This window comes from Leuresthes tenuis, unplaced genomic scaffold, assembly GCF_036924035.1.
Source record: "Leuresthes tenuis unplaced genomic scaffold, fLeuTen1.0.hap1 SCAF_8, whole genome shotgun sequence".
Classification (NCBI taxonomy): Eukaryota; Metazoa; Chordata; class Actinopteri; order Atheriniformes; family Atherinopsidae; genus Leuresthes; species Leuresthes tenuis.
In genome coordinates, this window is record NW_027325362.1 from 14,848,012 (window position 1) to 14,862,641 (window position 14,630).

Genomic DNA, 14,630 nt, shown 5'->3' on the forward strand with positions numbered 1-14,630 from the left:
ACCTCAGTGGGCAGCAGGATTTATTCATAGCTGTGAAAAATGACCCTTATGACAGTGGAGGGGGGGAATCTAAACATCAGCCACAACCATTAAAAACACTTAGCTGTATGTAGATTTCCAACAGGGTGAAAAAGGACTCAAACATGTATGTGTGTATTCTTGTGTGCATGTTCTTTGAAGCTGGAATGGTTTGGTGTCAATGTTTGTGTGTCTCAGTGATGGTGCGACTGGGTGGCAAGATGGTGGTCCCTCCCTGAGCGGTAAACCCGAACAGGAAGAGCAGACCCCCTATTAACGGAGCCAGATCAGAGGGATCTCCAAGGCCAACAGGGAAGAGGAGACATAAAAAGAAAATATGCAAAAGGAAACAGGAATCAGCAATGTGTGGGACATCTTTACATTATAATTTAATGCATTCTTTGATATGAGACAAATTACACTTGACGAGACAGGTTTTTCTGCCAGTGTGCCATTTTTTTTCCTTACAGTTCACTGGGGGTGGGGAGTAGTGAAAGTGTTTCAGGGCTCTCAGAGAGCTCATACGACTATCTGAGCAGAGCAGGTCTCTGCGGCAGAGCACTCTTACTCTCCACCTCTCTAATTACGCAGGCCGAGCCGGCTCTGCCCTTACCCACAATCTGTGGAGGCATGAAATAAATACATGCTCTCCAACAATAAACAAGGGCCTTTTCAAATGACAGCACCTCCTCTTACTCACCCCCACCACCGTCCCACCAGGCTTTCATGATGCTTTTACTTTTTACAGCCTATAGGAGTATGTAGGTTCATACGATGTAGAAGAGAGCTCAAAGAGGAACAGCTACATAGAGGATGTCAATATTTAATTTAGCTTCAAATCCCATATTTGCCATGATCTTAAGGATGGATGGAATTTGGCTGTCAGGGTGAAAACTTAGATGGGGTTAAATCTAAGAATTTTAATTTAAAATACTTCGAACATCAGTGAGTGTATATTAACTGAATTTTAAAGGGATATCATTGCATAATAGCTGAAATTAAAAAAAAGCATCTGCATATGATTTGAACATCTACTATGAATGAGGCTCCAAAATCTCAGGGCTCTAAATTTGTCAAATTTCATGTTTTTAACTCAAAAGCCCAAAAGCTTAAAAAGCCCATATTATGCTCATTTATATGACCAGAAATTATTGTTGGAGGCTACTTCCATTGATGTTAAACACACACACACACATTCATTTTCTGAAATTGTACGAGGCAGTCATGCCCCTCTTGTCCAAAATGCTCTGCTTTTGCTCCTTTCTCTTTAGGTCTCCTCTCCCTAAAGGTCTAGTTTACTCTGACTGGACAGTTTGGCAGTTTTAGTTTGGCAGTTTCTAGCTTTATGTACATTGAATTACCACCACAGAATGACACGTCATACAAGAGAAAGGGTTAGTTAAAAAAGATCTAATCTAGGCAAGGCAAGTTTATTTGTAGAGCATAATTCGTACACAAGGCAAATCAAAGTGCACCTTTACTACCTTGTAGTCATTTTTGTGAAAGATGTTATAATGTGTTTAAACCGCCCTGCGTCAACTGTTTACATTGCACAGATCATTCCAATACCAATGCTAGTTGAATACGACTAAGGCTATGTTCACACTGCAGGCAAAAGTGACCCATATCTGATATTTTGTACAACAGTGTGAACAGCACAAATCTGATTTGAAAAAATTGGAAACCCAGGCCACCATTCAATATGTGGTCCTAAATTAGATAAACATCTGATGTTTTTCAAAGCGACCTCAGTCTTAATGGTCATATCGCATTTCATCTGACTTTTACTTAGCTGAAGCGAGACAAACGTCATAATTCTACGCTGGAGGAGTTGGGATGTGGCAAGATCAAATATAAACAACGGACAAACCAGCATGGCAGACACCATCACACATCATCAAAATGTGTGCTCTCTTTTTTCTCAAACTTCTTTTTCCCTTTATCACTTGGTCATAATTTTGTTGGCTCAGATTGTGCAATAACTTCAGAATTTATACACACACCCGGACATGTGTAGCTTCCATATTTCTGTAAACGCAGCGTGCTGTGTACAACGTCATGTCTTCTTCTGAACATGTGGGTAACTTCAAGTCTGTAGACTGTTCACTCTGGAGTCAGATGGCGCTCGCATTTGAATTATAATGTGAACAACCACGCAATAAAATCGGATCTCAGCAAAAAAATCGGAGCTGAGCATCAAGACCTGTAGTGTGAACGTAGCTTTAGTATCAGTTTTACTATCAAGCTAGTTGTTAGCCTGTTTGCTACTTTGTTCATTCAACACCATGGTACACAATGAGGTTTCTTTCCAAAACCTACCAGAAAAGTTCAGTCACATTCTTGAGGAGAAAACAAAATGGAAGATTGAGTTTCACACATCTGACGGAAATTACAGGGATCCCCACAGGAATGAAAAGAATTCCAATTGAGCCTCATCATGCGATCAAACACATGTGGAAACAAGGTATCAAGTATTGTGCAAATGTATTTCCTATTGATTCTCTTTAAAGAAAGAGAAGGAAGGAAAGCCTAATTGAGTGTTTCAACTTTACAGGCCTATTACATGCATTAAAATCTAGACAGTCAGCCCCAGTATCACGGCAAAATGCGTATAAGTTGCATAGCAAAAAACTCGTATTTGGGCAGATGAAGACAAGATCTTATATCTTTGTTGTGGCATGACTGTTGTCCAATAACCAGAAGGTTGGCGGTTCAATTCCCATTCTCGCCACTCAAAAAAAGATTGGTGATGGGTGAAGGGTGTCAGTCCACCTCCTTGCCATGGCCAAGTGCCTTGAGCAAGGCACCATCCCCCCATGTTCCTCGGGTGCTGTGAATGGCTGCCCACCGCTCCAGTGTATGGCATCTGTCTCTATGAGTGTGTGACCCTGTGCATGTGCATGTGTGTGCCAACAGGAGCCAACCTGGATGGGTTTAAATAGAGGAGAGGAGAAATTTCGTGTATGACTGTACATGACAATAAAACCTGATCTTAATCTTAGCGTACGTACAAACGCCTCCTTCTGCCCAGACGAGGCACTTCTTCCTGCACAGGTGCAGATTGCATGTATTGACTGAAGTTCAAGAAGGAGAGATTAACCGAAACGATACAAGAAAATTTGTGTACATGAACAATTTTGTTTGTGGATTGTGCATGCATCATCTTGGTGGACCTGTAACATAAAGGTATACAGGGATAGGAGAGGGTAGGAGTTGTTGCATGCAGAGAACTGAGTTTGGTGATTAAGAACCTTGTACTGAAGTGATGCTGCTTTTATATTAAATACATTTTCCTGATTTCTCACTGCATTAAATATGAATATGATCTAACTCATTGTATTTTCAGTATTAACTGAAGAGAAGTCTTATGTGATCCTTTAGTAGTTTGAGAATGCAAGACATGGAGGCGCATCAAGATGTATTTTTAGATTGCAATAAGTAGACTTCAACTGTAACAGGTGTATTGTTGTCAGATCAAAGCATGATGAATAAAAGATGAACCCCTATTATTCTATTTAATCCTGGAGTTATTTCAAGAAGGAGCACCAGCACAGTGATCAGAAGGAGCAGAGCAGAAGGTAATGACACATCTTGATTTTAGATCATCTTGATCCATTTTCTTCTACAGCCTTTGGTCTTATTTTAATGCACACTTGGCTCTATCATTTTTCTAAGGCTAAATTGGACCATAATTTTCAAAATTATGTATGTTGTCTATATGAAAGAAAATTTGAAACCAGAGTTATTGCAAACTGAGTTACTACATCAGGGAGGAAGAAGGGTAATTTTCTCATGGGTCTCTATGCAATTAGATAATTAGACTGCTTTTGGCAGAAATAGAAGCTGCCCCCTGCTGGTCGTATACAATAATGCTTTTTAATACTGGCTTTAGCTAGGCACTACATTGGATCAGGTGTAGGGACACTCTGACATACCCATTTGTAGACCAATGGCCTCCGAGAGTATCACTTCTCAATAAGATCACTCCACAATTTTTGGAACTCTTTTACTACATGAATAATTTACACCTTTACTTTTTTTTTCATTCAGAATATGAAGAGTTAGAAATGCTGCGTAATAGTTTACCAAAATAAAAATATACATAGATTTAATACTGGAATGCTTGTAAAAACAAAATAAACCCCTGTTTCTTGGGCTTGGTAGAACACATTCTTAATGAGTAAATGTAAATGTAATAGTCTCACACATGCAAAAAGTACCCATACTCTTTCCTCATTCCTCTTTTTAAAATGTCAATTGTGGCTTATTGGTTGCTTTTCCCACACATTCTAAAGAGCTGCTTCCATCTCCCTTTGGTCTGGGTGGTTACAGATTGCTCAATGCATGCTTCAGTTTGGCCACACAAGTGTCTCCTACAAGTGATGAGAGGGTTACCATGCTCCGCCCACAACTGCCTGGCCTGCTTTGATTAACTATATCATGGTTTTGAACATCAGACGCAAATAAAGAAACATCTTGGTTTCTGGCGATTCAAAATGAAAAATGGATGAGCAAAACCAGTGGAGAGGAGGTGAGGTTAAAGAGATTTCAGTGCAGGCCTCGCAAGTACAACCCTGCCACCTTGTGGAGGGCAGAACAACACATCACTGCCGTACAATTCATCTTAAATGCGACAATTTGCAACATTACTCACAAAATTACTCAGAAACAGGTGGTGAAAGTATGTTTATTAAATATAAAAAGCTCTCATCTGAGGCACAGTGATGATAATACAAAATATTTGGGAGGTTGTTTAACAGGATTGCAGTGCTCTAGTTATAAATGGGTATATAAGAATTTGAAATATATTTTACTGAAACAGTCTGCAACATGGTGGAGAGAAAAAAAAAAGAAAATTTAATTAAAAACAACAACAACAAGAAGCATACATTAAAAGTCAAATCTGAAATATTTATATAATGAAATTATAAACATGCTTTGCCGGAATCAAACATGCCATAAGTTTACAAAATTGTGTGTAATCAGTTTAACAGCATCTGTCCAATAAGAAGTGAGCAAGCAGGTTAAACGGACAAGTGCAGTCTTTGAGTTTGGTTTCCAATTCCTTTTTCACAAGTTTTAGCAACAAGACAGAAAGTAAAAAAAAAAAAAAAAAAAAAAAGCAGAAGTGTCGCATGTGACAGTGTTTGCACCAAATGACTGTATAACTCGTAAAGCCACAAATAAACAGGTGAAGGGCATTCTAAGACAGATACACATCTAAAGTCATGCCATAAAGTCTTGTAAAGTGTGTTGTTAAAAATCAAACAAACATGTATAAATAACTAAATAAATAGTCTTACTGTTTAGTGCATCGTTTACTAGTGAAGGTAGTGTGGACTTCAGATGTAGTATTGTCTAATGGATGAGAGAAAATAAATGCACCAGTGGGCTCTAGTGTCCAAACTCATAAAAGAAAGAAGCCATTTTCAATGCAAAACCATCAGATTATTTAGCTCACTGGAATACTGAAATGGAGGCCATTAGGTCATAAACACTGCTTTTGCAAGCTAAAAAAAAAATTAAAAATAAAAGGCCACTTATTCGAACAGTGTAGCTGTTAATGAGTGTGCAAATGACTATTCGTGCCAAATCCGGAGGGTGCTAGTCTGCTACTTCTCTTTTGCATAGACAAACAACTTTCAGATTAAGAAAGAAAATGTACCACGAAAATATACTGAATATTCTAATGGTGGGAAAATGACCAATGAAGACTCTTCATTTGAACTGCAGAGACAGAACAGCCCTGCAAGTAACTTTTTTTAGAATCCACAAAGTAAAATCAAGACACCTGCAGATCTGACACATGACACATCTCAGGCAATCCAGACAAACAAAACCCAAAAACCGTAGTCGCAAAACTGCCAGAATGATAAAACAATACCTCTCAGATGCAGACTCAAATACTGAGCGCTGCAGCCTTTGTGCTATACAATCTTGTCAGGTGTTGCCATTACTTCAAAAAACACCCTAAAATGACCACGAAGACATCGAAAATGCAATAAGTGTATTCAAGCTTGCAACACGAGGGCAGCCAATTAGGAAATAAAGTGAAATATGCACCAAACCCGTGAATTAATACACAACTTCTTCATCCTTCAGACCAATTACCCACATATAATCATTCTAAAGTCTACACAGCACAGTTTTAAGGCATCCGTCTGGGTCTCTTCAGCTTATTGGCTAAAATGCATAGGGGAGGTAATGAAATGTCAAGTACGTCTGTTGGTAAGTCTTTGGTCTGATGCTGATACTGGCACAGGAACAAGTTAAAATGGAGCTCTAGTGTCAACTGCAAACTGATGTGACATGAGAGCAGAAGAAGGAAAGTCCCTGGCATGATAACAGAAGATATACTAATGAGGCCCAAACAATTTCACTTCCAGCACATGCTGCTGGCTCGCGATGTTACATATATGTCCTTTAAAGAGGAAATGGCTCACCATGTGCTATGCAGGGCAGCAAATATGAAGGCTTGTTGTTCCCATGTACTATCAAGCAAAATCATTCAGTCTGGCCTTGAAGGTTGAAATAACAACCTTCATGCTCTCAGTCCTTTTTGGCTCACATGTGACTATTTCCCCATTCAAGAGCCAAACTTCTGGCTCTGATCCTTTGACTATTCTGGTCCATTCCGCCACAGTAAATATTTTTAGCCCAGAGATCCTGATCCAGTAAGTACCAGCTCCATTGGCACATATGGTGCATCTCAGTTTCCTGCGCACCACGGAGGGCAGAACTTGAACTGTGTTCAAGGCTGCCACGGTTTCCTGTCTTTGCCTTTCTGATCAGGAATGTGTTTATAGCGGCATTTGTCCCCAAAATGGCAGCCAGTGGTTCTCCAGAAGTAACATTCGTCTCCGTTTACTGGGCCACGTCTTCGAGGACTGAGCAGGGAGATATAAGACAAATATAGAGATAAATGACAGACTAGCATCACGTTCGGATAGGGCACATTAAAGCATTTTTACATAAAATAAAACGAGCAAGAAAAACATTTGATCTGTAGCCTTATTGTGCCATTTCAGTGGATAAAGTTTCGAAGAGCTTCTTACCCGGCAGCCACCCCTGCTTGCTGTGTGACAGGGAGAAAGGTCTTAAGTGGAATCGGAAAGGCTCTCTGAGTGCGACGGTCGGGATAGCGCACCACTAAACGCGTGTTCTCAATGCAATAACCCTGTAAAAGCAAACATATACGCAGATTTTTTTACATTTTCTTTACAAACAGGCAAAAGGCCGAGAGTGAAAAGGAAAAAAGGAAAAAAAAAGAAGAAAAAAGTACTTACATTTAGTTTCTCCATGGCATGGGCTGCCATGTTTGCATTCTTGAAGTTGACAAAGGCACAAAATCTTTCATGCAGGACACGAATACTCTCTATTTCACCGTATCTGCGACGCAAAGCAATCAACAGACATACATACCTCAGTTAAATATCAAATTTCAACTGAAATTAGGTTTGTATCGAGAACGGTACCAGACTAGGGTCATACATTTTAAAAAGATCCCACAAGTGTTTCTCTGTTAACTCAGTTGTCACATTTCCCACCCAAAGAGATGGACAAGGGCTTCTGAAGGGAGGATAAGAGAGGTTAGAGATTTTATAAACAAAGAAAATCCTTGCTGTTAATCATAGGTTCGACTGGAGACACAAATGATAACCTACTCTAGTTGCATAACTGATGTATCTTGGCCCCCAGCTGCAAAACAGAAGCATGACGTTACAAAAATGATGCGGGAATTGGAATGCATGACATTGGCGTATGTCACAAAGAGCAGATTTACAACATTTTAACACAGAGTCGAACCTCTCGCTGCATCAGAACAGGATGCCAGAACAGCCTGCACAGTCGAAAATCTCTCCAGTAGTGGGACACTCTGCATCTCGTCAAAACCAAGCTCCTGCAGAAAGAATGAAAAGAATAGAAAGAAATGTCAGAAGCAGCTATAACTCAGCTTTATGAGAAAATGGAATGCTAAGAGGAAGCTTTGGTCATTACATCTGTCATGCTGACAGAAAAAAAAACAAACAGTGCCACTTTGACTGCAGGTGCATTTACCATTAACTGCAGTACTTTGCAGTTAAAGAGGTCATTGACGGCTTCCTCACAGTCTTTGTCCAGTTTCAGCACCTGCTCCATAGCCTTTTCTGCCTCACTGTACCGCTACAACACACACACACACTCAAAAAATGTAGCAGAGGCAAAGTGTATCACAGCTACTTAAGACGTTTCTTCTCATATTAACCATTTATGACCAAAGTGGCCTGTGCGCCCACCTTCATGCCCATGAGAGCACTGCCTTTGCGGAAGTATCCTTTGGGCCAGTCTGGAGCCAGCTGAATGGAGCGTTCAGCATCTGCCAGGGCTTGAGGGTACTGCTCCAAGCAGTAATAGCAATAAGAACGATTCCCAAGGAACCTAGAGGGTGTCATTTTTTTTTTTTAAAAAGTAAAAAGCATTAAGTTTAGGTGTCTAAAATGTGCCATTATAATTAACAAACAGAGAAAATGTACCTATAATCCTTTGGATCACATTTGATGGCTTCTGTAAACATAGTGACTGCCTGTGTGTACTGCCCCTCTTGCACCAGCTTTATCCCTTTTTCTGCAGGACATAAATAAAATGGATAAATAATTATCTGCTAAGACACCAGCCCAAAGGCTCAAGTAGCTACTGTGCTGCAGGCTGACATGTTTCGATAAAGACATGTGGAATAAATAATAAATAAATAAGTAATCTTCTTAAGGCCTTTGTCTCTGTTTTCAGTTTCTGTTTAATGTGGCAGACCTAGCAGAAATCAGTCCTTACCTGTCAGTGATGCACTTTTCTTTGTCATAGTGTCAGTTCCATTTGTCTGCAAGTAATACATTTTTTAATACCTTTATATTGATAACATTGTGTACACACACACACACACACACACACAAACACACACCAGTATTAACGTCAGTCATGGTTCAGAGTCCACTTTTCCACTCATCAGACTTTGGAACAGCCAGATTGAACACACTGCTGCCACAAGACAAGCAAAGAAAAACAATAGCAAGAGCCTTTGCTGTGCCTGCTGATTTCACGGTATTCATTAGCATTCATTCACCTCTCTCCTGGCCTCATTTTCCTTGTTTTCTTTGGACTTGCGACTGGATCCTTTGGGTTTGATATGGCTAGCAGCATTAGCAAAGAAGGCACTGCTCTCGTCCCACTCCGGCTCCTGTGGGACACAAAAAGCCAAACACTGGCGTTAGATTGTGTTCCAGTCGGGCCTACAGGCTCAGGCCAACTCGTATTCTGAGCCCTGTAAGCTAATAACTAAAACCATGGCAACACAGGATGTACAGTATGCTAACATAGCTTCAGTACCTCCTCAGTGGACCTGGCTTTGGTCTTCTGAGGTCCTTTGATTCCTGCAGGAGCCATGTCGGGAGTGGACACGTACATGTGTGAAGTCACTGATTTAGCATCCTTTTTCTCCTCTTTTTGTGCACTTTGTTTCGTCTCCTCGGCAACGACGTCTGCCTCAGACTCACTCTCATCCAGTTCAGACTCTGCACCTCCATCCTCCTCTTCGTCGTCCTAAAGTGTACAGTCATGGATCGTGTAAATATTTATCTCTTCACTGGAAGAGGAAAATACAGAGTGCATTCCAGGAATAATAGAATTACCTGCTCAGCACAGTCATCTTGCTTAATCTGCCCTTGCTTTTTCCGTTTTCGTTGTCGCTGAAACAGATGCAGTAAAACGCATGACTTTTCCCAGCACGTACTAGAGTAATAGACCAAATATTAACAAACTCCATCTATAAAAGGTACATTTATTTACTTCTCACCTTCCTCTTGGCTCTACGTCGCTCTGCTTTCTGTCTGACCTTCTCTTCCTCACTCAAATCCTCCTCTCCATTTAATACATCCTAAAAGAAAAAAGGTTCAACACTGCACACCAACCCTACATAACTGGCAATGCCCTATCAGGATGACACCATGTGTTTACCTGTGACAAAGTGGCATTGTGACTTGGGTCAGGGGTTGCAGCACCGTAGTCCATCTGTTCGTCCTGCTGCTGGACAGAAGGGCCTTATGGGAAATAGCAGAGTGTTAAAAATGTATTACAAGGAATGCATTGTTTATTTCTATGAGGCAGACACTCTTATTCTTGAAATTAAAACAGGATGAATGATAGAGCCCCTGTCCAGAAACGCTAATGTTTGTTGTTTTTCTGCTCTGGAACTTACTTTTTCCAGCACTTAGAATAACTTTTCAACACTGAAAGAGGCTTAAGTTTGGTTATGATAAATATATAAAATGAGATACGACGTGCTACTATGGGATATAATGGCATACATATTTTTGCTTCTTTGTTCACCTTTCACCAAATATAAAAAAGGCATAAACAGCAAGCGTCCCTTAAGAAACGAGGAGGAAAGTTTTGCTCATTTACTTTTATAGTCAAAGTTTGAAAATCTCCACTCAATGCAAACGCACAGACCATTCCGATGACAAATCAACATATAGAGGTTTAACCGTGTTGACAACTGATAACAGTGCAAGAAATTTTGGATAACACTGGGTGGAGACAGGAAGAATGACGTTATTTCTTCTTATAAGAAGTTGCAGGAAATGTTCAACATGACAGGGGGGGGGGGGGGGGAACCTGCACAGAGGGCTGCTCAGTGAGACAGAGTCGAATTTTTTTCTTTTTGGTCTAAATGAGAGAAAGAGGTGTTTACCCATCATACCACATGCAGCTGCTGCAGGGGCTACAGTTTCTCAGAAACCTGCTTAAATATGGTACAGAAAACAACTCCTGCCCTGAATGTGGGATATGTGTGCATGTGTGTGTGTGTGTGTGTGTGTGTGTGGGGGGGGGGGGGGGGGGGGGGGTTGGACAGATCAAATCAAAACACTGCTGCTGATTTGGGCCAGACTGAAAGCAGAAAAACAAAAAAAGGACAAAAAGCAGCAAAAACCCTGGAAGAATCTATGTGGCGTCAGCTTTCCATCTGTTCAGCAAAAATTTCCAGAGAGTGACAAATCCATACTTGGTCTGTGACTCATGTTGTGACTCGTGAAGCGCTGATGAGTGAGTTCAGTGCGTTTTTGACATTTAAACGCAGGCTCAAGGTACTTCCTACGAAATTTCTTCTGGGGGAAAAAAAAAAAAAAGCCTCTAGACTTCCTCATTCTCTCTCTTTATGTTTATTCTCCTGGGTTGAGCGTGGGTCACCATATCTGACAGTAAAGTGGAAATCAACATCCAACCACAAAAATAAAGAAAGAATAAATTAAAACATCCCTCCATGTGCATTCCAACATAACTTTGCCATCCATCATCGGCTAATAACTCTCACAGATTTAGGTAAAGAGTCTGACTGTATGTAGGTCCGAAACCTACATACTGTGGGGAGTACAAGGAAATATCAGCTGTTCGTGTCTGGCTCTCAAATTGCCAAGAGCACACCTACTGCTATGGTGCTCGATCACGTTGGCTGAATCAGGCTTTTTGTTAAATATTTAATGGAACGTCCTCTTAGCACATAAATGATAAAAGATTTGTGGACAAAAGCAACAAAAGAGCCTCTGTCTTTTCTCATCAAGGAAACGTCCTAAATTAGTGTGGAGTTGAAAGGTGAGCTGTCTCCACAGGAATGCAAAATAACAGTGTACCATGGTGGACAGGAAATCAGCTTTAGTGCTCTCTCTTCTGCTCCTCAGTGAAGAGAAAGAGAATGTAACCTTGTACTTAAAAATCAACACAACCAATCCATATGTCACTGGTTTCACGTGATCTTGCAGCCACGAGAGACACATGTAGTTGCACAAAAGTGTAATGATAAGCGGTTGGGATATTTTCCAACAACAAAGTGCGTGGAGTCTTTCTAAAGTTGGCTGCTCGTCGCAAAAAAAAGGAACTAAAAACAAAAGCCAAACAAAAGAGAATAAACCTAGGATAAATATAAAATCTGAACCTAATAACAGACGGGGAGGGGCGAAATCTGAAAACGTGTCATCTTATGAGGCAATAATGCTGTACAAGAAAAAGAAAAAAAGAAAAAAACTTTCACATTCTTTCACATTCATTCACTGCCTTTGGTCTCATCTTTAACAGTGTAAACTATTCGGGTACAGTACAAGAAATTCAACACAAGCGGAAAACAAAGAGGAGAAACGCGAGGTTCGTCACTTATTTATGGGCGAATTACCTGATGCTTAAATGGCTACATGTACGGTCGAGCTGGCACCTTTTCGAAGCGTTGTTGTCATACCGACACGAACTCAGAAATGCCCGTTTCTGTTTAATCTGCCCTTTATCAATACACCTTATGCTTTACGTCTCATACATTAGGGCATTGTTGCGCTTGACAATACTCTCACAATTCGCCTTATGAATGTAATACTGTGTAGGATGGTGCAACTATATGGTTTTGACACCTACTGCGCTAACTTGGAAGTAGTGCAAGACAGGGTGGAACTAGAAAGAAAGGAACTTTTATTGTTAGACCATAAACCCGCTTTGATCCTCTCGACAAAAAGACAACTGACAAACACTACCACCAACACTTCCATGTCAGAAAGTATTCCTTAGCCATTTACTAAGTTTAATTTTCACACGCCTCTCGTTATCACTTTCGGGATCAAACTTGTGGTTTAGTTCACAAAGTTTTGAAAAGAGGGACATTTCTTACCGCTTCCAAGTCCCAGCAGCCTGCATATATCTCTGGTGAGTTTCATGAGTGCAACCATCCAGCATTATCGTCGCGAATATCTCACAAAAACATATAAACTAATGTTTAGGGTCCGCGTGAACACGTTTGTAACATTGGGACAATCGTTATCGAATCTGCGGGAATCTTTGGTGGTTTAATCCACTTCCTGAGCGTCAACGCCGACGCTGGGTCCACCCTGAGGAGCGTCTTAAAGGCGCAGGACACAATTAACGTGAGGAGCAACCTGGGATGGCGTATATATATCATATTAATCACTATTTAATACAAATATATACTGGTTGTTATTTGTTTTCTTGTCACGATATTATAATTATGTTTACATATTCATAAAGTACAACGGTATCAAATGAATTGCATTTAACCAGAGATATTCAGTTGTGTCACTGTGTTAACCCCAAAGGGAATTTTACATTTTCACATGACATTAAACCTAGACCACAAACTCATAAGTCCTAATAGTAGAGAGATAGACTTCATCTTATCTATTCTAAAACAATAACTTTATTCTTTTTTAACTTTATTTTGGTTCAATGCCTTGTGTGTTTATTGTTACTCTGTTGTTGCATGACTTGATTTATTGAAATTCAGTTCATGGATAATTACTAATATTATTATTATATTATATATATATATATATTATTATATTATTATTTATCATTCATTGTTACTTTGGTGATGAAAAGCTTTGTTGGCTTAATAAATACAAGAAAAGAGGCCCAAAGCACAATGGAACCACCCCTGTGTTTCAGAGTTGAGTTAAATTTCCACTGATTTAATGTGTTTTCCTTTTTGCTTCTCATTTTAATTAAAAAGTTCTACTTTACCTTATCTGTTCCTGAAACATTTCCTCCGTCTATAGGATCTTTAACAAACTGCAGACAATATTGTTTTAGGAGAGCAGTGTCTTTTGAGTCTGGTGGACTTACTAAACAGTAACAGTGTGATAGGGGCCCTACACTGTCCACACACTACCCTGGGATCCTAATGGACTATTACACACCCCTTTCCTCACTTCTGGGACGACTAAGAGAGATCTGTCTCTTTGTTTGTACACTGTCTTTCTGGTGGAGTCCAACATCTTCATCTCTATGAAGGAACATTGTAAAGACCAGATTGAGGATGATTGTTCTTTAAATAAAACAGTTCACACTGACATCAGATTATCATCCAATTGATTCAAAACAAATTATCCTATTTTTACCTTTAAATCAGTTAATATTGGCTACTGTTTTTTGTCTTGTTTATTTAGTTTGATTTTTTGATCTTTGATATTTTAGAACTTGTGCAAAATTGTAACTAAAGGGTCATCATGTATTCAGTTTTACTTATATAGCACCAAATCACAACAAATGTCATCTCCTGAACCAGACTCAGGCGGGCGGCCATCTGCATCGACCAGCTGGCGGTTAAGAGGGCAGGAAGGAGGAGACAACAAGCACCATAACACTAAGTCAAGAATACCTGCTGAGAAAGGCAAACACAAGTTAATGACAACATAATGTCACATGTACATGGAGAGAAAAAGAAAAAGAGCAGAGTAAGACAGGTGCATCGTTGGAGTTCCGCCAGCAGTCTTGGCCTATAGCAGTATAACTATGGGACGTTTCCCCCAACTATAAGCTTTATCAGAGAGGGGTCTGATAACTAAAGGCTCTGCCTCCCATTCTACTTTTAGAAACTCTAGGAACCATAATAAACCTGCAGACTGAGAGCAAAGCGCTCTGTTGGGAAAATATTGCACTACTTGATCTTCAGAATTTTATGGAACTTGGTCACTTGGAGCTTTATAGGTGAGATGAAGAATTTGAATTGCTGTTCTTAAATTTAACAGGGAGCCAATGAAGACAAGCTAAAACTGGAGAAATATGAACTTTCCTGCTAGTTCAGGCTG

The 14,630-nt window shown here is 40.0% G+C and overlaps 1 protein-coding gene across 1 annotated transcript; it reads right to left on the minus strand.

Annotated features, from left to right (window-relative positions):
- Window positions 1-4,687: 4,687 nt before the first annotated feature.
- On the minus strand, window positions 4,688-12,896 carry LOC140313054 (uncharacterized). The gene is made up of 16 exons (XM_072390997.1): window positions 12,698-12,896; window positions 10,006-10,088; window positions 9,845-9,925; window positions 9,681-9,737; window positions 9,379-9,591; window positions 9,116-9,229; window positions 8,827-8,872; window positions 8,532-8,622; window positions 8,295-8,436; window positions 8,077-8,181; window positions 7,825-7,918; window positions 7,683-7,716; window positions 7,510-7,587; window positions 7,305-7,407; window positions 7,074-7,195; window positions 4,688-6,905 (listed from the first exon to the last, which is right to left on the minus strand). Exons 1-16 carry the CDS (start codon window positions 12,753-12,755, stop codon window positions 6,770-6,772), a joined length of 1,557 nt encoding a protein of 518 aa, XP_072247098.1. The 5' UTR covers window positions 12,756-12,896; the 3' UTR covers window positions 4,688-6,769.
- Between the last annotated feature and the right edge of the window lie 1,734 nt (window positions 12,897-14,630).